At 37.8% G+C, this 23,389-nt stretch overlaps 1 protein-coding gene and 1 pseudogene across 3 annotated transcripts in view; one reads left to right on the top strand and one right to left on the bottom strand.

The window, feature by feature from the left end:
- LOC108309479 overlaps nucleotides 1-7,462 on the bottom strand; it is a 9,080-nt pseudogene extending 1,618 nt beyond the window's left edge.
- The window catches only part of FNDC3A (fibronectin type III domain containing 3A), a 197,212-nt gene that overhangs the window by 56,442 nt on the left and 117,381 nt on the right, over nucleotides 1-23,389 (top strand). For all 3 annotated transcript variants that reach the window (XM_017535917.2, XM_017535918.2, XM_017535919.2), the window contains one exon: nucleotides 17,345-17,420. In XM_017535917.2, coding sequence (XP_017391406.1) covers nucleotides 17,345-17,420 — 76 coding nt within the window. The remainder of the gene's footprint in view (nucleotides 1-17,344; nucleotides 17,421-23,389) is intronic.

The following is a 23,389-nucleotide window of genomic DNA, read 5'->3' as shown; positions in this document are numbered from 1 at the left end:
TCAAGCAGTTCTCCTGCCTCAGCCTCCCAAGTAGCTGGGACTACAGGTACACACCACCATCCCCGGCTAATTTTTGTAGTTTTAGTAGACACAGGGTTTCACCATGTTGGCAGGCTGGTCTCAAACTCCTGACCTCAAGGATCTACCCGCCTTAGCCTCCTGAAGTGCTGGATTGCAGGCGTGAGCCACCACGCCCAGCCAAGATACCTACTTTAATTTAAAAAATCTATGTATTTTGGTGAAGATATAAATTAAACATATAAATTAAACAAATAACCCTCCTGGCATGTGTGACATTTCTACTACTTACTCTGATTGAACAAGTAACATATCTCATACCATACTCTGTTAAATGAGAAGGCAACCAAGGTGAGTCTAGTTCTGTTAAGGATGCTGTTTTTACAATACAGAGTTTTTCCCAAAGCTCTGAAGAGAAACAGAGAAACAACTTTGCCACCAATAGCTTGGACTTCTCGATTTTCAAAAACCCTGTCAGGATATTTTCTTTGTTTTGATTTTGGTAGCACAGCATCTGATTTTAATGACAGTACTTTTTTTTCATTGGCAAATAAATTGTTCTTTTCTTTTGCAGGACAAAACTGGAGGTTGTTTATTACACTTTAGATATCGCCAGAACATACTTGACAGAGCAATTCTAGAGAAGTTTTATCGGGGACAATACTTTTTCCTTCATTCTTGTTACCATCTAAAGTCAGTATTTAATTAAGAAATTTCATCATAATTGTTGCCACAGGGTTGGAGCTAATATTTGAGATAGAACACTCTTCAGTTACTCTGGGAAATAGCAACCTTTGGTTATTTCTGTTGAGACTGTCAGAGATTATAAATGTAAGAGGACATCGGCCAGTCTGCATATACTTCCTTAGAACTTCATGTAAAGTATGAGAATCTCAACAGAACTGGTTAGGTAAATCATCAGCCAAAATTATGTTTTTATCGTTTCTCAGATCATCTCCAAGCATTTGTAGCTTGCAGTACTTTGTTGCCCTTAGTAGCAACTCTGCAAACTGTGATCTAAGACTGATAGGGAAATATAAGTCAGCTTGATTCAGGATTAAACATCTTGAGACAGTCTTTTTGGAAGTCTCTTAAAACTGGATTAATCTGCTCTTGTACTTGAATACCATGCTTCTTTGATGGTATTTTTATAGTAATTGTTTTTCCACATCCAGGAGGACTTGTTATGAATAAAATAGTTATACCCTGTTTGGGTTGCCTTTCTAAGACTTGAACTTTTATCCAGGTTTCAACTTCAGTTATCTTCTTATGCACATCAAATTCATGCAGAGTTTCTGGTTTTTATTTATCCATTGTTCGTTTTCAGATAGATATTCTTTTAAATTTTTCAGAGTATAAATCTGTTCTAAGGAAGATAACTTTTTTTCTATGTGGAAATCTGTTACTTTCTAGCTTTTCTTGTATGATTTGAGTGATTCACACCTAATGATGTAGTAATAATAGTGTTCTCTCTGTTCTTTGAAAAATCATCACATGATGAATCTACCCAGTCTTCCACCTTTGTGGAATGAAAACAAAAAGTATCTGAGACAAGTCTCTCTTAAAAAATGTGTTGAATTTTTTTTTTATTTCAGTAGGTTTTTGGGAAACAGGTGCTTTTGGTTACATGAATATGTTCTTTAGTGGTGATTTCTGAGATTTGGGTGCAGTATACACCTGAGCAGTATATACTGTACCCAATGCGTAGTCTTTTATCCCTCACCTCCTCTCACCCATTCTCCTGAGTCCCCAAAATCTAATGTATTGTTCTTATGCCTTAAACTGAACATACATTTGGTTTTCCATTCCTGAGTTACTTCACTTAGAATAATAGTCTCCAATTCCAATCCATGTTGCTGCAAATGCCATTATTTAATTTTTTTTATGGCTGTGTAGTATTCCATGGTATTATATATACCACATTTTCTTTAACCACCTGTTGATTGATAGACATTTGGGCTGGTTACATATTTTTGCAATTGCAAATTGTACTGCTATAAATGTGTGTGTGCAGGTATCTTTTTCATATAATGACTTACTTTTCTCTGAGTAGATATCTAGTGGAGTTGGAAGATCAAACAGCAGATTTACTTTTAGTTCTTGAAGGAATCTCTACACTGTTTTCCATACTATAGTGGTAGTACTAGTTTACATTCCAACCAACAGCATAAAAGTGTTCCCTTTTCACCACACCTGTGCTAGCATCTATTTTTTTTTTTTAATTTTTTATTATGGCCATTCTTGCAGGAGTCACTTGGTATTACATTGTGGTTTTGATTTGCATTTCTTTGATCATTAGTGATGTTGAGCATTTTTCCATAGGCTTCTTGGCCATTTGTATATCTTCGAGAATTGTCTATTCATATCCTTAGCCCACTTTTGTTTATGGGATTGTTTTTTTCTTGCTGATTTGTTTGAGTTCTTTGTAGATTCTGGATATTAGTCCTTTGTCAGATGTGTAGATTGTGAAGATTTTCTCCCACTTTGTGGGTCGTCTGTTAACTCTGCTGATTACTCCTTTTGCTGTGCAAAAGCTTTTTAGTTTAATTAAGTCCCATCTATTAGCCTTTGTTTTTGTTGCATTTGCTTTTGGGTTCTTGGTCATGAAGTCTTGGCTTAAGCCAGTGTCTAGAAGGGTTTTTCCTCAGTGTTATCTGCTAGAAGTTTATGGTTTCAAGTCTTAGATTTAACTCTTTGATTTATCTTCAGTTGATTTCTGTATAAAGTAAGAGATGAGGATCCAGTTCCATTCTTCTACATGTAGCTTGCCAATTTTTCCAACACCATTTGTTGAGTAGGGTGTCCTTTCCCCACTTTATGTTTTTCTTTGCTTGTCGAAGATCAGTTGGCTGGAAGTATTTGGCTTTATTTCTGAGTTTTCTATTCTACTCCCGTGGTCTATGTCACTGTTTTTATACCAGTACCATGCTGTTTCTGTGACCTGATAGTATAGCTTAAAGTTGGATAATATGATGTTTCCAGATTTGTTCTTTTCATATAGCCTTGCTTTGGCTATGCAGGCTCTCTTTTGGTTCCATGTGAATGTTAGGATTTTTTTTTAAGTTCTATGAAGAGTGATGGTGATATTTTGATGGGAATTGCATTGAATTTGTAGATTGCTATTGGCAGTATGATCATTTTCACAATATTAATTTCTACCCAATATTCTACCCAATATTAATATTAATTAACATTAATTCATGAGCATGGGATGTGTTTCCATTTGTTTGTGTCATCTATAATTTATTTAGCAGTGTTTTGTAGGTTTTCTTATAGAGGTCTTTTACCTCCTTGGTTGAGTATACTCCTAAGTTTTTTGGGGGTTTTTTTTGCAGCTATTGTGAAAGAAGTTGAGTTCTTGATTTGATTCTCTGTTTGGTTGCTGTTGATGTATAACAGACCTACTCATCTGTGTGTACTTATTTTGTATCCTGAAATTTTGCTGAGTTTATTTACCAGTTCTAGGAGCTTTTGGATGAGTCTTTAGAGTTTTCTAGGTATATGATCATATCAGCAAACAACAACAGTTTGATTTCCTCTTCACAATTTGGATGCCCTTTATTTCTTTATCTTGTCTGATTGCTCTGGCTAGGATTTAGTACTATGTTGAATAAAAGTAAAAGTGGGCATTCTTGTCTCGTTCCAGTTCTCAGGGGGAATGCTTTGAAGTTTTTCCTGCTCAGTATAATGTTGGCTGTTGGTTTGTCATAGATGGCTTTTATTACCTTAAGGTATGTCCCCTCTATGCTGATTTTGCTGTCTTAATTATAAAGGGATGCTGGATTTTTTCAAATGCTTTTTTTTGTGTCTATTGAGCTATGATCATGTGATTTTTGTTTTTAATTATGTTTATGTGATGTATCACATTTATTGACTTACATATATTAAACCATCCCTGCATCCCTGATATGACACCCAGTTCATCATGGTGGACTACCTTTTTAACATGCTGTTGAATTTGGTTAGCTATTATTTTGTTGAGGATTTTTGCATCTGTGTTCATCAGGGATATTGGTCTGTAGTTTTTTTGTTTGTTTGTTTTGTCCTTTGCTGGTTTTGATATTAGGGAGATACTGACTTCATAGAATGATTTTGGGAGGATTTCCAGTTTCTCTTTCTTTTGGAGTAGTGTCAATAGGATTGGTACCAATTCTTCTTTGAATGTCTGATAGAATTCAGCTGTGAATCCATCTGGTCCTAGCCTTTTTTTTTTTGTTGGTAATCTTTTTTTATTACCAATTCAGCCTCTCTGCCTGTTATTGGTCTGTTCAGAGGTTCTTCATCTTCCTGGTTTAATCTAGGAGGTTGTATATTTCCAGAAATTCCAAAATCCATCTCCTCTAATTTATACACATAAAGGTGTTCATAGTAGCCTTGAATAATCTTTTGTATGTCTGTGGTATCAATAATTATAGCTCCCATTTTGTTTCTAATTTAGCTTATTTAGATCTTCTCTCTTCTTTTCTTTCTTTCTTTTTTTTTTTTTTTTTTTTTTTTTTNCTTTTGATATGGAGTCTCCCTTTGTTGCCCAGGCTGGAGTAGAGTGGCATGATCTCGGCTTACTGCAACCTCCGCCTCCTGGGTTCAAGCAATTCTTCTGCCTCAGCCTTCTGAGCCCTGTCTTTAAAGGCATGTGCCACCATGCCTGGCAAATTTTTGTGTTTTTAGTAGAGATGGGGTTTCACCATGTTGGCCAAGCTGGTCATGAACTCCTGAACTCAGGTGCTCTGCCCACCTTGGCCTTCTGAAGTGCTGGGATTACAGGCGAGAGCCACCATACCTGACCTTCTCTCTTCTTTTCTTGGTTGATCTTGCTAATAGTCTACCAGTTTTATTTATCTTTTCAAAGAACTAGCTTTTTGTTTCATTTATGTTTTGTATATATTTTTTTGATTTCATTCCACTCTGATGTTCATTATTTCTTTTCTTCTGCTGGGTTTGTTCTTGTTTTTCTAGTTCCATGGGCTTAATAATCTACCTTCTGAATTCTTTTTCTGGCAATTCAGAGATTTTTGTCTTGGTTTGGATCCATTGCTGGTGAGCTGGTATGATTTTTTGAAGGGTGTTAAAGAATCTTGTTTTGTCATGTTACCCGAATTGTTTTTCTGGTTCCTTCTTATTTGGGTAGACTATGTCAGAGGAAAGATTGGATTTAAGGGCTGCTGTTCAGATTCTTTTGTCCCATGGGGCGGTCCCTTTGATATGGTATTCTCCTCATTCTCCTAGGAATGGGGCTTCCTGAGAGCTGAACAATAGTAATTATTTTTGATTTTCTGGGTCTAGCCACCCAGTGGAGCTACTGGGCTCCAGACTGGTACTGGGGAGTGTCTGCAAAGCGTCCTATGATGTGATCCATCTTCAGGTCTTGCAACCATGGATACCAGCACCTTCTCCAGTGGAGGTAGCAGGGAAGTAAAGTGGACTCCGAGGGTCCTTTGTTGTGTTTTTGTTTCATGTGCTGGTTTTGTGTTGGTTGGCCTACAGCCAGGAGGTGACACTTCCAAGAGTGCATCAACTGTGGTGCTATAGGGAGGATGCAAACTTGCCCTTCTGACAACTGGTTAAGTATTCAGGTTTCTCAGGCAGTGGGCAGGGCCATAGAGCTCCCAAGAGATTATGACCTTTGTCTTCAGTTACCAGGGCAGGTAGAGAAAGACTGCCAGGTGGAAGCAGGGATAGGCATGTCTGAACTCAGCCTCTCCTTGGGCGGGGCTTGCTGTGGCTGCTGTGGGGATAGGGATGTGGTTCCCAGTCCAATGGAGTTATATTTCCATGGGTTTTAGGGCTGCCTCTTCTAAGTCATACAGGTCACCAGGGAAGTGGGGGAAAGCTGGCACTCTCAGGCCTTACCCTGCTCCTGCTCAGCCACAGTCCTGAAGGACCAGTCCCACTCTAATTGTAACCCGCCAACAGCACCAAGTCTATTTCCAGGCACTGCTGACTAGGGCTGAGTACTTGCCCCAGATCACAAGCCTCCCCATAGTGAAAGCAAGCAGACTCACAGTTTTTTGGCATCTCAGGGAGCCTGCAGTGGTGATACAGTTCCTTCAGAGGGTCTGTGGATTCTCTTGGCTTTCTTGGTATGTTCCTGTGTTCGTTCTTGGAGCAAAAGTTTATAACGTGAGTCTCCGCATGTTGCTCTGTCTGAGTGGGAGCTGCAAGCTAGTACTACCTCCTATCTGTCATCTTAATCCTGAGACAGGTCTCAATCAGTTTAGAAGTTTATCTCATTTACAGATCATGACTGATGACAGCCTCAGGATGTCCTGTGAACAAGTGCCCAAGGTGGTTTGGTTATAGCATGGTTTGATATGTTTCAGGGAGACATAAGACATCAGCCAGTACATGTGAAGCATACATTGGTTTGGCCTAGAAAGGTGGAGTAACTCAAGGAGTGTTGGCGGGTGGCTTATAGTCATAGGTGGATTCAAATATTTTCTTATTGGTTGAAAGAGTTATAATAAGACCTGGAATCAATAGAAAGGAGTGTCTGGGTTAAGATAAGGGGTTGTGGAGACCAACATTCTTATTATGTAGGTGACGTCTCATACATAGCTATGCCCAGTGGCAACAGATGGCAGATATTCCCTGTTCAGACCCTTAATAGGTGCTAGACCCTCAACCAGTCTTTTCAGAGTCAGAAAAAGTCCTGGAAGGGGAAGAATATTCTATAGAATGTAAATTACCCCCACAACAGACAGCTTTGCAGGGCATTGCAAAATATGTCAAAGAAATATACTTTGAGACTTTGGTTACTTTCAGGGCTCTGTTCTCTGTCATGTGATGCTATACTAGAGTCAGGTTGGAATTTGATATCTTACTTCTGCAAAGAGTCTGTTCTGTCAGTCTTAGGATCTCTATTTTAATGTTAATCCTGGTCAGTTGTGTGCCTGAACTCCAAAGGGAGGAGAGTATAATGAGGTATGTCTAGTCACTCCTTTCCCAGCCTGGCATGGTTTGAACTAGTTTTTCAGGTTTAGTTGGGTCCCCTTGGCCTAAAAGAGGGTCCTTAGTCAGGTAGGACACTTAAAATTTTATTGTTGATTAACACAAAAATGCCTTTGTCTAAGAAAGTTTTGACATTATAAACTTTAATAGTTCATCTGCAGTGTATATTAAAGTATAATTCACCTCCATTAAAAAGCATGTAATGGTTAACGCCAGATTCCTGAAAGGAGACTTCAGAGGTAGAAGATATATTCAGGACTATTCTTGTCAGACCCACTACCACCCTACATATTGCACAGAGTACGTTAAACTTCATTCAGCATAATCTTGTAATCAGTATTGAGCCATACTGAGCATGCATGTCCCTGCTCCAGCCTATGACCAAACAACCTTGGGTACATGTTCTCATAGTGCATGTTTCTGTCCTCTCACCTTTCTTATCCCCAGATGGAATGGGCAGGCTGGGAGGAAGAACAATAAAAGCCCAGGAAGACATGAAGGCAAAGATGGACTCACATCTTTATGATGTATATACAACATAGACATGGTCAAGGTAGCCTTATTTTTCCATAGCAGCATCTACTTATGGGTGGAGAGTAGCTCAAGCCCTGCTTCAGGTGGAAGGGCAGCTACCCAGGCTCAATGCTGAGCCCCTTGGAGGTCCTGCTTCCCAGGGACCCTATTTATATTTTATATCAATATGTGGATTTATTTCTAGTTTTATTTTTTCTATTCACTCTGCTTTTCTGTCCTAGATTTTTTTCTTTTTCTACTTCATTTGAGGTGAGGGTCTTTTAGTGCTAAACATCTTAATTTTTATCTGAGATATCTTTATTTCATTTTCTTTTTGAATTACAGTTTGGAAATATGATTAATTTCCAATTTAATATGATCTTCCTAGGTTGATAGTTTTCTTAAAACTCTGAATATACTAGCACATTGTATTTCACTGTTGCAGTTGAGAAACTTGCTGTTCTTCTTTTCTTTTTTCTTTTTTAGAGACAGAGTCTCACTCTGTTGCCCAGGCTGGAGTGCAGTGGCATGATCGTGACTCACTGCAGCCTTGGCTTCCTGGGCTCAAGGAATCCTCTTGCCTCAGCCTCCCAAGTAGCTGGGAATACAATACACCCAGCTAATTTTATTTCTTTGTAGAGATGGGAGACTCTACAAAGAAAAAACTCCTGGGCTGAAGCAATCCTCCTGCCTCAGCCTTCCAAAGTGCTAAGATTACAAGCATGAGCCACCACACCTGACCAGAAATTTGCTGTTCTAATTGTTATTTCTTTATAAGTAACATGTATTTTTTCTGTCCGGGAGCTTTTTTTTTTTTTTTTTTTGAGACAGAGTTTTGCCCTTCTTACCCAGGCTGGAGTACAATTGGTGCGATCTCGGCTCACTGCAGTCTCTGCCTCCTGGGTTCAAGCAATTCTCCTGCCTCAGCCTCCTGAGTAACTGGGATTACAGGCATGCAACACCACACTGGCTAATTTTATATTTTTAGTAGAGACAGGCCTTCTCCATGTTGGTCAGGGTGGTCTTGAACTTCCTACCTCAGGTAATCCATCTGCCTCAGTCTCCCAAAGTGCTGGGATTACAGGTGTGAGCCACTGTGCTTTGCCTGGAAGCTTTTAAGATCACTTTGTTTTGGGTGTTGTACTATAGTATGTCTAGGAGTGGATTTTGATTTCATTATTCATCTAAAGGCTTGTGCTTCCTGATTTTTAGAATTTATATCACTAGTCACTGTGGAAAAATTCTTGGCTACTTTGTCTTTAAGTGTATTTTCCTTATTCTCTGTTCTTCTCCTGCAACTCCTATTGAAATGTATTTTTGACTTTCTCATTTTATCTCCTATATTTCAACTTCCTTTCTGTATTTTACATATTTTGTTTTTCCAGTTCACCTATTTTCTATTAGGATTCAATATACTGTTTAACTGTTTCATTGTTTTGTGTCTTTTAGCATCAGTGACCACATTTTCAAATATCAAGCAGTTCTTATTGTTCTTATATCTGCCATCTTTTTATACTTCATTATTTAAAATTTTTTTTATGTCTTCAGATATTTAAACATTTTAATGTTGTCTCTCCTAAAACCTTGTTATCTGATTTCAGGAGGTCAGAACCTACAGTTTGTTTTGTCTTTTATTGATTTACAGTGGACTAATTCTTCATGATTTGTATTTTGGATCACATGTATTCATCATCATGTGATCTCTTTGTGTAGGAATTCTCAATAACTTGGTTTATGGATGTATTTTCAAAGACATTTGTCTTGGTTTTTTCCAAGTACTCAGGCTTGATGAACCAGAAACTAACATGGGGGTTAATTTATATCTAGGGGTTTCTAGATTATGTAGCTAATATAGATTTAGTCCCCAGATTCATTCGAAGGTAAATCAGTGATCTTGAATTCCTGGAAGAGACTTTTGCCCACGGTATGGCATAGGTGTTTTCTTATGTTTTGCTGAAGGTAGAAAGGTTCTAATTATTCTTTTACTGAGTATGTAGTCTTTAGGGGAGCTGGGTTTACACAGAACATATTAATGTAAACTCACTGCTTTGTTTTGAACTACTGGCTTTATCTCCTATTTCTTAACAGGTTTCAAAAACGCGTCAATTTAGTTACCAAAGCCATCAGCCACCCCTCGTATGCGAGATAAACTCTCAACTTCTACTTGCTGCTCAGATTTTTCATTTCCTCTTTGTTCTTAGCTCTTTTTTTTTTTTTTTCTTAATTTATAAGTTTGTTATCTTATACCTTGCATTTTTGGTTGTCTTGTGAGGGATGATTTTTAGGATATCCAATATTCATGTTGCCATTAATAGAAGTTCCCCAAAAGCACACTAACATGTTCTAACATATTTTTAATGGATTAGTTTCTACTTTATTTAATATACTAATAATAGGATTTTAAATAGAATTTTTGTTCTTAACCAATATCAAACTAAGCATATATGGTATCTTGGGTTTAAGAATTAGAACTGCTTATTGAAAATCTGGTGACTAGTCAATTCCATTTTGTTTTAGTTAACTAGTACACCTTCTGATTAAGGAGTTCTCTCCATTCTCTGCAAAATACAAAGAAACATAGGATTTTGGTAAAATAATATTTTTCCTAAACACAAGTACTATGGACTGAATTGTATCCCCCAAAAATTTATATGTTGAATTCTTAACACCTAGTACCTGAGACTGTGCCTATGTTTAGAGATTAGATCTTTAGAGAAGTAATTAAGGTGTAAAATTAGGTCATATGGGTGGGCCATAATTGCAGTCTAACTAATATCCTTGTAAGAAGAGGAAATTTGGACATGCAGAGACACTAGTAATTTATGCACAAGGGAAACACTCAGGTAAGGACACAGCAAGATGACGGTCTTCCATAAGACAAAGAGAAAGTACCCAGAAGAAACCAAACCTGCTGACACCTTGATCTTGGATTTGTAGCATTCAGAGTCACCTAACCTCTGGTATTTTGTTACGTCATCCCTAGCAAACTAGTTTAACTAGTCATCTTTTAGTATATTGTCTATGGCTTTACTCTTTTCCTCAAGCTAATACTTATTTCATACCATTCAGAGTAATAGTCTTGTAATTGGTAGCTTTGCTTTTGAAATGGTCACTCTTCATTTTTTCAGTACTGCTGTGAGAGCCATCTTTCAAAAATGAAATTTGCACCTAGCTTTCAGTTCCCGGTTTCTAAATACTGTACCCCATAACGGGACCCAAGGTAAGCTACAAAGTGAGCTCAGAACAATTTGTCATGTCAGAAAGTTAAAAAGTACTCACAAACTGATAGATACTTGTTAGGATACAAGTGCCTGTAGATGATTCCATGGAAAAAGAATCGTCTTCAAGAAATGATGATGCAGGACAACTGGATATCCACATGCAAAAGAATGAAGTTGAGCCTCTACCTTATATCATATACAAAAAAATTAACTGAAATGGATCAGCAACCTAAATATAAAACCTAAACCTATAGAATTCTGAGAAGACAACATAGGGGTACATCTTCATGACCTTGGATTTGACAGTGGATTCTTAAATATGACACCAAAAGCACAAAAACCAAAATAAGACAAATTGGAAATTTTTATGCATCAAAGAACATTGTCAAAGATGTGAAAGACAGTCTAGAGAATGCTAGAAACCGTTTTGTTGTTTGTTTGTTTGTTTTGAGATGAAGCTCTAGCTTTGTTGCTCAGGCTGGGGTGCAGTGGTGTGATCATGGCTCACTACAACCTCTGCCTCCTGGGTTCAAGTGATTCTTCTGCCTCAGCCTCCTGAGCAGCTGGGATTACAGGTACCTGCCACCATGCCTTGCTAATTTTTGTATTTTTAGTAGAGACAGGGTTTCACCATGTTGGCCAGGCTGGTCTCAAACTCCTGACCTCAAGTGATCCTCCCACCTCGGCCTCCCAAAGTGCTGGAATTACAGGCATGAGCTACCACACTGGCTGATAGAAACTATTTTGAATCATGTATCTCTTAGGGGTCTAGTATCCACAATATATAAATAACTGTTACTCAGAAAAAGTGAGTCCACTCAAAATTGGGCAAATGACTTAAAAAAACTTTTCTCCAAAGAAGATGGAGTGGCCAGCAAACACATGAAAAGATGCTCAACCTCATTAGTCATTAGGGAAATGCAAATCAAAACCAAAAGATACTTTATACCCACTAGGATAGACATAATTAAAAAGTGGAATAACACACTGGCAAGAATGTAGAGCAAGTGGAATCCTTATACATTTTTTTAGGCACATAAAATGGTGCAGCCACAGTAGAAAAGTTTGGTGGTTTTTCAGAAAGTTAAACGTAAGATTACCATATGATCCAACTCCTGGACTCAAGTAATTCCGCTGCCCCAGCCTCCTAAGTAGCTGAGACTACAAGCTTGCACCACAATGCCTGGCTCCCCTCCTGTCCTCTCCCCTCCCTTCTTTCTTTTTCTCTCATAGGGTTGTGTTGTGTTGCCTAGGCTGGTCTCAAACTCCTGACCTTACACCTCCCAAGTGATCCTTCTGCCTCAGTCTCCCAGGTGGCTGAGATTACAGGCATGAGCTGCCACACCCAACGGAAGGCTCTTGGAGAAGAATACTGACTAATACTTTTAGAATTTTTTTTTAAGTCACCATTTTACAGTCACAATAGTAATAACTGATTTGGTAATTGCTGAAATAATGTGAAGACTTGCCAGGGATGAGAATATTCACAAAGCCTGAAATTATCACCATATTGATTATTACTATCAAAGGGAAACTGTGCCTTTCCAATAGTGACAGTCTGACAGATACCATCTTAACCAAGTGATCAAACCTTACACCACCAAGGTGTACTCTAAAACCATTTAGCAAAAAGAGTGAGAGTGAGCAAATGTGGCAACATATTAATTGGTGAATCTAGGCGAAGGTTACATGGGTGTTCATTGAGGTATGCTTGCAATTTTTCTGTAGGTTTAAATTTTTTTAAAGTAAGTTGGAGTAAAGATGAAATTTGGATATGACCCTTTCCTGTTTAATAGCCTTGTCTGAAAGTTAACAATTGAACTCCTTAGCCTACTAGTTAAGGATCTTTATGATTCAGCCCGTTTATCTTTCCAGTTTTATCTTCTCCCATCACATTTCTCAAACTAGTTTATTTGTCAGCTATGCCACACTACTTCCTCTTATTCAGATTGTTCAGGTTGTCTTTCACCCTCCATACACACTACGTGTGGCCTCTCCTTGAAGTTTCCTTTTCCTGTCTTTATCTTGTAAACTTCTGTTTGTCCCTCCGAATTCTGTGTAGTTTATCATCTCCTGCAGGAATCTTCCCTGATCATCCTAGGTTGAGTGGATGCTTATAATGCATTGCTTATATTCCTATTATAACACTTGTTACACTTTAAGTTAATTGGCTATTATAACATTTGTTACACTTTAAATTAATTGCCTAAGTACCTGTCTGTTTTCTCCCTAGACTAGTAACTCCTTAAGGCCTTGGACTGTGATTTATTTTTCTTCTTTTGGTGTTCACAGTACCTGCAAGAGTGTGTACCACACAGTACCTATTTAATAAATTTTTATATAAAAGAATAAAGTTCACCTCCTACTATTTCCCTGTACATTTTAACTTAAGATAGATCTGTTTGTCTTCATTTTTACTTAATATCAGTTTTAAATATGCTGTGTTTGGTTTTCTTAGTTTTATTTCTTTTTCTCAACTTTATATAGTGAATGATTTTGTTACAGGAATTATTAGTATTTTATGGAATTCCACAGTAGAACTAGTACATGATAGGATTTGATCTGATAAGTATAAACATTTCTTGCATAGCTTTACTACATTGCTAAACACTGTGGGAGAATATAATGGATGTAAAATTCTGGCAATTTAGACAATGAGCTCATGTTTTCTAACATTAAAGCCAAATCCAGAACTCGTTTTTATACAAATAAAACTTCTGGATTTAGCAGAGATGTAATATGTTTTTAAAAGGAAAGAAACTCATGTTTTTAAAAATGATTTTGTAATATAAAGTCCTTTATAGTGTTGACCTAAAAGGAAGAAACTGAGGCAAAATTGATGTAAGTAGAGCTTATTTGGGCCAGGATTGAGGATTGTAACCCAGGAACATGATGAATTCAAGTTGCCCTGAATGTGGATTCCAATTAGCAGCAGTTACAAGTACGTTTTGAAAGGAAGAGAAGCAATTCCTAAATTGTTTCCAAGAAATTACATTAATATAACATAAGCTATTGATTGGGTATGCATTATTCCTTGTATCACAGATTCCAGGAAAATGAAGATAATGGGTCAGTCAGTTAGTCAGGAACAAAGTATCTTTAAACAATTTCCCCTGGGCATGGGTGCATAGCATGTGACTGAAGTCCCATACTCACATCTCTCTGGGCCTGATAAATTTTACATGCCTTACATAGCTCAGTCTGCTCTGAGCTGTTTTTCTTTTCTTAGTAGCATAAAATGAAACCCAGAAGGTATAAAGGAAAACATATCGATAAAATAATAATTCTGCATAAAAATGTAAAACTCTAGTGTAGCAAAACAGATTTTTTAATTTGAAAAACTGGAGAAAATATCTGTGTTATTATGGCAAAGGGCTCTTGCAAATCAGTGGAACAAATTCAAACAACTCAATTGAAAAACAGGTAAAGGACATTAATTAATAGTTTGTGGAAAAAGAAGTTAAGATTGCTGACAAATACAGAAATATTGCCCCATCCCCCCGCAAAATAACTAGGGGTTTGTTGACCTAGCAAGCAACAAACAAGTATCCACAAAAACACAGGCTTTGATCAATAGAAGTTGTATTATCTATCACAAGGAAAGAGAACACTGAATAGTGTTCAAAGCAGTGTCTTCCTGAGGGAAAGTGACAGGAAGGTCAGTGGAGAAGGGAGAAGATATGTCATCACATATAGAGGAGGGGTCCCAGTGGTGCCGACACAAGTCAGTCACTATGGCAGCACATAGGTCGCATGTAATGATAATGAAGCTATAGCTCCTCCTGGAGTGGAGACTTTATATCATGGTGATGTGGAAAGTTCACTTAGGTTCATCTGTATAAGTTGCTGGGGTCTTGTCAATAGCTGATTCCAACCAACTAGATGACCACATAACATATAGGGTTCAGGAAAAAACAGGTGGTGAGGCAGGAGGCCATGAAGCAAGCTGACTGTTCATATTGATTAAATTCTTATAGTCCTGTGGAGATCTTCCGCGTCTGCTTACAATATAACGAATGAGTAGGTCTGTATACTGCTGTGGAAAGCTTTTCTGAGTGAAAAAATTCATCATACTTTTCAATTCCTGATTCAAGTTATTTATTGTTGTGTAACAAACCAACGCAAGACTTAGTGCCTCAAATCAACAACCATTTCTTTGCTCTATTTCTGCTCTCTGGGCAGAGCTCAACTGGGCAATCTTTCCAGTGGTCTTGCCTAGAATCACTCACCTACTTAAAGAGTCAACTGGAGCTGTAAGCCTGCAATGGGCTGGTCAAGCAGCTCTCCCCATTTTTGTGGGCTCTTCAGCAGAGGATCTGGACCTTCTTTACACGATAGCTCAGAACCCAACAGGGCACTTTCCAAGAGTCACAGGCACCAGTATCTAAGTGCTTAAGAAAACCAAGTCACATGGCCAAGCCCAGAGTTAGTATTCAGGACCACGCCATATGTAATACCAAGAGGTGTGATTCACTGGGGCCACCAATGTAACCACACTTCCGATTTATGTTACATACCTATTTATCTGTTTATTGCCACTTTTCCATTAAAATGTATCATCTGCAAGGGGATGGGTTCTGCCTATCTTGTTCACTTATATCAGCCTAGAACAAGATATACTACATTGTTGGATTTCAGTAAATTCTTGCTGAATATGTATATCTAGTAAGATCTTGTGTTTAAAGAAAATGGTGTGTATAAAAATTAGCCAGGTGTGGTGGCATGTGCTTGTAGTCCCAGCTACTCCTACTTGGGATGCTGAAGCAGGAGACTCACTTGAACCCAGGAAGTGGGAAGCGGAGGTTGCAGTGAGCTGAGAGCGCACCATTGCATTCTAGCCTGGGCAACAAGAACAACACGCTATCTCAAAAAGAAAAGAAAAGAAAATGGTGTTTATTAGGGGAGGAAGGTATTTCTGCATACATAATAAGCTTCTGGAAAGATAAACATAATGGTTTTATAATTAAACATGATGGTTTCTGGACTTGAAAACGAATGAGGGGGCAGAGGGGACCTTTTATTCTGTGTATTTCATTTACATTGTGTATTTCCATGACTATCTCAGTTTTATAACTTAAAAAATTTTATTTTCTCAGACATTTATAGGAAATACTGCAATTAGAGTACAAGGCCAAGCAGCTTGTAAACATGATATAAAGTTGTCTGGCCAGTATGATAGCGTTCTTAAGAACATTCAAGTTTATGCTAAATGAATGTTACTATTCTCCTACTCAACAAAGATTTATTGAGTATATAATAAGTACTACAGTATATTGTTTTGGGTATCTCAGTGACAAGATTCTGTGTTCTTTCAGAGTTCTGTTAGTTCAATTGGCAGACCTAGTTGGATGAGTAGAAAAATGCCAAATTATAAATCCCTTTGAAAATTCTAAGAAAAAATACTGTATACCTGTATTCATTTGGTTATTAAAACAGTCATTTGGAGCCAAGCCTAGCAGATAAGATTTTGGGTCAGAGACAAAAAAATAAAATAGACTTTTTCATTTGTGACTTCTGAACTAACTCTCAAGGCAATCTGGAAAAAAGTAGTTAGTTCTTCTGAGTTCTCTAGAGTAGATGTCTCATGCATTTAGTTTATTATTAGATAATCTGAAGAGTATCTGACATTTATGATGCCCAAGAAACACTTATTGAAGAAATATTTAATAGGCTTCACTTATTGCTGCTTACTGTGTATGTACACACTGTATCTGCGCACTGTGTATGTGCTTTACATATATGTTATCTGTTAATCCTTCAACAGCCCTGCCATATAATCATTATAGATCTCAGTTTTCAGACTAGGCAACAAAGACTTAAGTAGCTCTTAAGTGGTGAAGCAGATTGAAAGCCAAGATCAGAGCTGCTTCAAAGCTTATATTCTTTTTTTTTAACTTTTTAAAAATATATACTCTAAGTTCTGGGATACATGTGCAGAACATGCAAGTTTGTTACCTAGGTATACATGTGCCATGGTAGTTTGCTGCACCCATCAACCCATCATCTACATTAGGTATTTCTCCTAATGCTGTCCCTCCCATTGCCCCCCACCATCCTCAAAGCTTATATTCTTAATGACTATTCCTTTTTGCCTTTCCACCAAACCCATTCATATGAGAATAGCATTATTTTACATCTGTGTATTCTTGCATGTTTATCCAAAAAACGTCACTATTTTTTAATTACCTCAGTGACGACTTTATGGGCAAAAGTGTAGAGGCAGGAAGGTATGTTTGGCTAGACTGGAGTGGCTTATAACAGACATGATGAAATGGGTAAAGATGTAATAAATTGTAGGCCAGGCATAGTGGCTCATGATACTTAGCAACTGGTAAACTTGCTTAGATGATCTAAATATTCTGTGGTTTGACTCCGTCTTTGTTTCAGAGTGAAATTTGTTGACTTTTCTTTCCAATGAAAGTGTGTCACTTTGTTTTTTTATTCCCTTGACTTTTGGCTTAAATCTAACCTCCAGAAAAGTGAGAAAATATTTTTTTAGCAAACCCACATCATGAACATGTAATCCCCATTTTCCTTCCCAGTTTCATAAGGTTAAATAGCTCACATCTGCTCTGTTACTATTTTTATATTCTGATTTGCTTTTTTTTTTGTTTTGATTAATACTTCTTTCCCTCATTTTTAAGGTTATTCTGGTACAAGTTAATCCGGGGGAAGCATTTACAATAAGAAGAGAAGATGGACAGTTTCAGTGCATTACAGGTAAGAATGGTAATGAGAATAATCATTTGAGACCAAAAACCACAAAAATTTATGGTACATAATAGTGTATATGCCTATGGTTTCTTCCTTCTTTCTCACTACCACCACACAAAAGCACAAACTCTAGGATATCTTAGCATTTAAGTATTGCAGTATCATTCTTACTAGTCTCTTTGCCCTGGTTTTCTGATTATATTGATTATTCTTGATATATTATGTTGTTCATGTCTCTTCCCTGTTCAGAGTCTTTATTGAATCTAGGCCAGGCTCCTTAGTTTTTCAAAATGATTATTTCAACTTTTCAGTCTTGTTCCCACTTCCCCTTCAAATTGCTTTCCTTCGGTTTTCCTAATTGGCTTATTTGCTGTCTTTTGCATCTATCTTGTGCTGTGTGTTTTTTCCCTTATTTAGAATTCACCCTTATCCCGCACCCCCAGCCTATCCTGATCCTACCAGTGCTTCAAGACTGAGCTAGTCCTACCTTTAATAGGTTTTTTGTAAAGTCTTTGTTTAGTGAGCATCTCCTTAGTACTGTTGACTTTTGGGTCAGGCAGTTCTTTGGTCAAAGGGACTGTTTTGGGAATTGTAGGATGTTTAGTGGAATTCCTGGCCTCTACCCACTAGCCCTTACCTTCACTCGTTCATTTATGACAAATAGAAAAGTCTCTAGGTATCCCCAAATATTCCCTGAGGAGCAAAATTGCCCCGAGTTAGAACCACCTTTTTACGTGAAGATGAGAGCAATAAAAAGGTGATGGCTTTGGAATTAGAGAAAGAACCCAGGCTTAAATCCCAGCTCTGCTGCTTACTAGCTACATGACCTTGTACGTGTTATTTAACCTCTGTAAGTACTATTTTTTTTTTTTTTTTTTTTTTTGAGATAGAATCTCACTCTGTCACCCAGGCTGGAATGCAGTGGCTCAATCTCGGCTCATTGCCTCTTGGGTTCAAGCGTTTCTCCTGCCTCAGCCTCCTGAGTATGTGGGATTACAGGCGCCCACCTCTACGCTCGGCTAATTTTTTCACTTTTAGTAGAGTCAGGGTTTCACCATGTTGGCCGGACTGGTCTTGAACTCCTGACCTTGGATGATCCTCCCGCCTCAGCGTCCCAAAATGCTGGGATCACAGGCATGAGCTACTGTACGTAGCCCTCTGTATTTATATTTCTCATCAGTAAAATTCTCATCCCTTTCAATAATACACCTTATAAGAGAATTGTGAGGGTTCCTAATATGCATGTAATGTACTCTAAACCATTCTGGCACATGTAAGTCACTCAATAAATGGGGTGAGTGCTGTAGTGTTATTGTTAATACAAAATGATCTCCATCACTTGTGAAACCCCATCATACCAATTATTACACTATTCATTTACCAGATAACCATGCCATCTTGTAATACTTCTTTTATTTGTATTTTTAAAGTTATTTAAATTTTGTATTGTTTAACATAAAATGTTTATTCAGTCTCTCCAAGTAAGGTCTAAGCACTTTGAGGACACATACCATTTCTTACATTTCTTTGTATCCCCTTCAATTCTTGGCCTTCTACATATTGGGTACCTAACTGATAGTTATTGCTTTAGTTTAAAAAGGGAAGACAAGGTGCAGTGGGTCATGCTTGTCATCCCAGTGCTTTGAGAGAATAAGGCAGAAGGACCTCTTGAGGCCAATAATACGAGGCTAGCCTGGGCAGCAGAACAAGACCTTGTCTCTACCAAAAATTTAAAAATTAGGCATCCTGGCACACACCTGCTGTCCTAGCTACTCAAGAGACTTAAGGTTGGAGGATTGCTTGAGCCCAAGAATTTGAGGCTGCAGTGAGCTATGGTCATACCAGTGCACTCCAGCCTGGGTGACAAAGCGAGACGCTGTCTCAAAATAAAATTAAATTTAAAAAGAGCATTAGAGGTGAGGTGTTCATATACTTTGTCATCTTTCAAACTGGAATACTTTTAAGAGTGAAAGGACTCTAGCACTTATTTCAAGACAACTGATGTAAAGCAAGACTGTCTCGGACAGGCAAACCTCCTGTCTTTCTTCTATTTTACCTAGGTTGTCCAATCTGTTTAATCAAAGAAGAAGTAAACCTAACGCTTTTCAGAAAAGTAATTAGTTCAGTAATTAAAATTAATTTTTCCCCTCTTTTTTAAAATTATACTTTAAGTTCTGGGATACATGTGCAGAACGTGCAAGTTTGTTACATAGGTATACATGTGCCGTGGTAGTTTGCTGCACGCATCAACCCATCATCTACATTAGGTATTTCTCCTAATGCTGTCCCTCCCCTTGCCCCCCACCACCCTCAAAGCTTATACTCTTAAGACTATTCCTTTTTGCCTTTCCACCAAACCCATTCATATGAGAATAGCATTGTTTTGCATCTGTGTATTCTTGCATGTTTGTCCAAAAAACATTGATTAAATAGGGAATCCTTTCCCCATTGCTTGTTTCTGTCAGGTTTATCAAAGACCAGATGGTTATAGATGTGTACACATCTGTAGATGTGTAGACTACAGGTACGTGCCACCACGCCTGGCTAATTTTTCACAGAGTTGAGGTCTCACTATGTTACCCAAGATACTCTCAAACTCCTGAACTAAGCAGTCCTCCCATCTCAGCCTCCCAAAGCACTGTGATTACAGGGATGGACAATTGCACCTGGCCCAATATTTGCTTCAAAAAATACAGTTTTAATATTTTTAACGAAAAGAAGTAAAAATATCTACATTGTTCTTTTGATTTAATTATTTTTTAATTGTCCCATATCATTCTTTCTGGGTCCTCTTCAGAATTTGATGTCTGTGTGCCCTTAGTTCTTTACCTTATTTCATGTCCTTTTGGATCATGCATGACTCTTAAATATCTAAAAGTGTGTAGTCTTCTGTTTTGCTACTTTTCCATTCTGGTCATTGGTTAGGTCTGTTTATGTTGCCTGGTATGAACCCATACCTCATTTTTTTTTCTTCTTTAACCACTATACACTGGCTTTAACTTAAATATTTGATTACTTTTGAAATGAGAGTACTATCTTGAGCCTGCCTCAGATTTTCTCTGTTGAGAGGTATTTTGAAATTATCTACCTTGTCATGTTTTTACAGTGAAGTGCTTTGATAGCATGTCAACAGATTGTCTTGTATGATGAGAGATTCTATGAAAATTAAGTATTTTTGCCTAGTAACTTGTATGCATAAATGTAAAAAATTATTGAATGGGGAAAATTTTAGGTTTTATATTGATAGATCTTTGTAGCATGTGCTAAAGACTACCTTTCTTAGTTTTATTTTGTGGAGAGTTATGAAAAATAGGGAATTAGGTAAGTTTCTAAATTTGGGTTACTGGGAAGGTCATAGAAGCATATTTCATAGAGCATATGTGGTAAGCACTAAGAATCCTGTGTAGAGCTAGCTCTCCTGATGACAAATTGATATCCTCCTTTAGATATCATCTGTTTTGTGAAGCCCTTGCTTCAGTTTCTCTTCTCATTTAGCCATAGGCACACATATAGAAACCATTGAAGGCAGATATTTTTTACATGTTTGTAGCCCTAATGCTTTGCATAGCACCCAGCACATAGAGATTCTCAATAAATGTTTAAGGTGAGGGAAGAAGAGAAAAAGACAGATGTTTCTTGAGCGTTTCTATGTGTCAAACAAGTAGTTCTGTTATAGACAACAGTTGTAGCTAAAAACCCTCCTTATAAGAGGCAGATATGACTTTTTCTCTTTTCTTCTGTAATGCCTCAAAATGAATAAGTAGGGCTGACGAGTAAGAATTTATTAGCTATCTAGGCGTTTTGCACTGTTTTGGCACTTCTACTTTGGTGTGATTCCATCCCACAACATGTAAGAGAGAAAATTATAAAAAGTGAAAAATATAAAGACCATTTATGCTTGAATAATTTTTGTATGCTCTGGTCCCTTCAAATATTATGTTTTAGAAAGACAAACAAAAATATTGTTGATTATTTAATGCTTTTAATCTAATAGGGTGGTAGTTAAGCACAAGGGTACTTAGGTTTAAGTTCAGACTTTGCCACTGACTATTATAATCTGACTATCAGTCAGATTATATTCACTATATATCGTGTCTTACGCTTGTTTATGTAAATAGTGTATGTATGTATACACATCATGTAGGACTTAGAACATAATTTTGTCATAGAGATTATTAGGCTGTACCTTTTTAGATATATTATTTATATCTGTGAAACCATAGAACCCAAGGCCCACATCAGATATACAGTCGCTAATTACACTGACGATGGTTTAACCACATCTACATTACAATTTTTCTGCAACATGGCTTCTACAGTTGCATTTCAGCAAAAACAAAGACCTTTATTCTTCATCCATTCGCTTATTCAGTATTCAGTGAGGGGCAAAAAATGAATAAACAAGCACTCTTTATTTCCTCATACTTATTTGTCAGACTTTCTTATATACCTTTATGGGGAGATGAAATAAAATTTGGTCATCAGACTGTTGCCAGTCTACAACTTTGTCTCATGTTGTGTTATTCAGGGTTTTGTTCTCTAGGGCTTTCTTTCTGAGCATTTTAAATCAGTACCCTTTTTTAAAAACAAAAATAAATAACATGTTTATGAAATGCTTAAGTGTCAGACAGTTGTTAATGTTGATAATTCAACATTTTGACCTATCAAAAAAAAAGATAGGTCAAAAACAAAGGATAGACCCAGAATGGTGGCTCACTCTTATAATTCCAGCACTTTGGGAGGCAGGTGGGTGGAACACCTGAGGTCAGGAGTTTGAGACCAACCTGACCAACATGTTGAAGCCCTGTCTGTACTAAAGCTACAAAAATTAGCTGGGCGTGGTGGAGCATTTCTATGTGTCAAGCAAGTAGATCTGTTGCAGACAACAGTTGTAGCTAAAAACCCTCCTTATAAGAGGCAGGTACGGCTTTTTCTCTTTTCTTCTGTAATGCCTATGTGTCAAGCAATCAGAAATGATCTGCTGTCTATAACAGATCTACTTGCTTGACACATAGAAATCCCAGCTACTTGGGAGGCTGAGGCAGGAGAATTGCTTGAACCCTGGAAGTGGAGGTTGCAGTGAGCTGAGATCACACCACTGCACTCCAGCCTGGGTGACAGAAGGAGACTCCATCTCGAAAACAAAAACCTGATAGGATAAAATTTAATAGGAGTAAATATTAAGTTCTACATTTTGATTTTTAAAATTAACTACATAGGTACTGTAGTACTGTGTATATGTTGGGGTTCCTTTTTTGAAATTTAATCTTGTCTATAAAACACCAAAGAGTTTAAGATGATGTTGAGACTCCTGTCCCCATTCCTTTTCCTTCCTAATAGCTCAGTCCTGAAGCTATTAGGTAAGGCAGAACAATTTAGACAATGCACTAGTGGGACTGGGAGAGGTGAGTTGCAGTTCCCCAGAGTAAGATGTCAGAGCCCTAATTGAGTGAGGACCATATCACATCAGAGAATAGCCTAGTGTAGGGAGTTAGAGTCCAAGCAGCATGAAGAGAGAATTCACACAAGAAGGCAGCCTGGTATAGGGAGTCAGCATATAAAGCTGAGGAGGGTATCCTCAAGAAGGCATATAGTGTGGCATATAAGAACTTGAGCAGGATGAGGCAGTCATTGATACAATGCTTGGGGATCCAGGATGGGGAATCAGAGCTCAAATAAGAGTGATCTGTGTGGCATGGTAGCCTGACCTGGTTTGTAGGATCCCCAGCATGGTCAGACAGAATACAACCTGGGGATGTATTAGAGTGAAAAGTCAGAGCCTAACTAGGGTAAAAAGGGCATCCACTCAGAGCTGGTCTAATTAGGAAGTCATCATCAATGCCATGATTGTACCCCTGTCCCTTCTCCACTAAGAACTCAGTATTACTTGCTTCTAGCACAGATACCACTTCTGCAATAGGAATGGCGTAGCCACCCACCACTGCCGGCCAAACGATCAGCACCTGTAGGAGTGA

This window comes from Cebus imitator, unplaced genomic scaffold (assembly GCF_001604975.1).
Source record: "Cebus imitator isolate Cc_AM_T3 unplaced genomic scaffold, Cebus_imitator-1.0 Scaffold94, whole genome shotgun sequence".
In the NCBI taxonomy this organism is placed as follows: domain Eukaryota; kingdom Metazoa; phylum Chordata; class Mammalia; order Primates; family Cebidae; genus Cebus; species Cebus imitator.
This window is presented reverse-complemented; position numbering and strand designations above follow the sequence as displayed.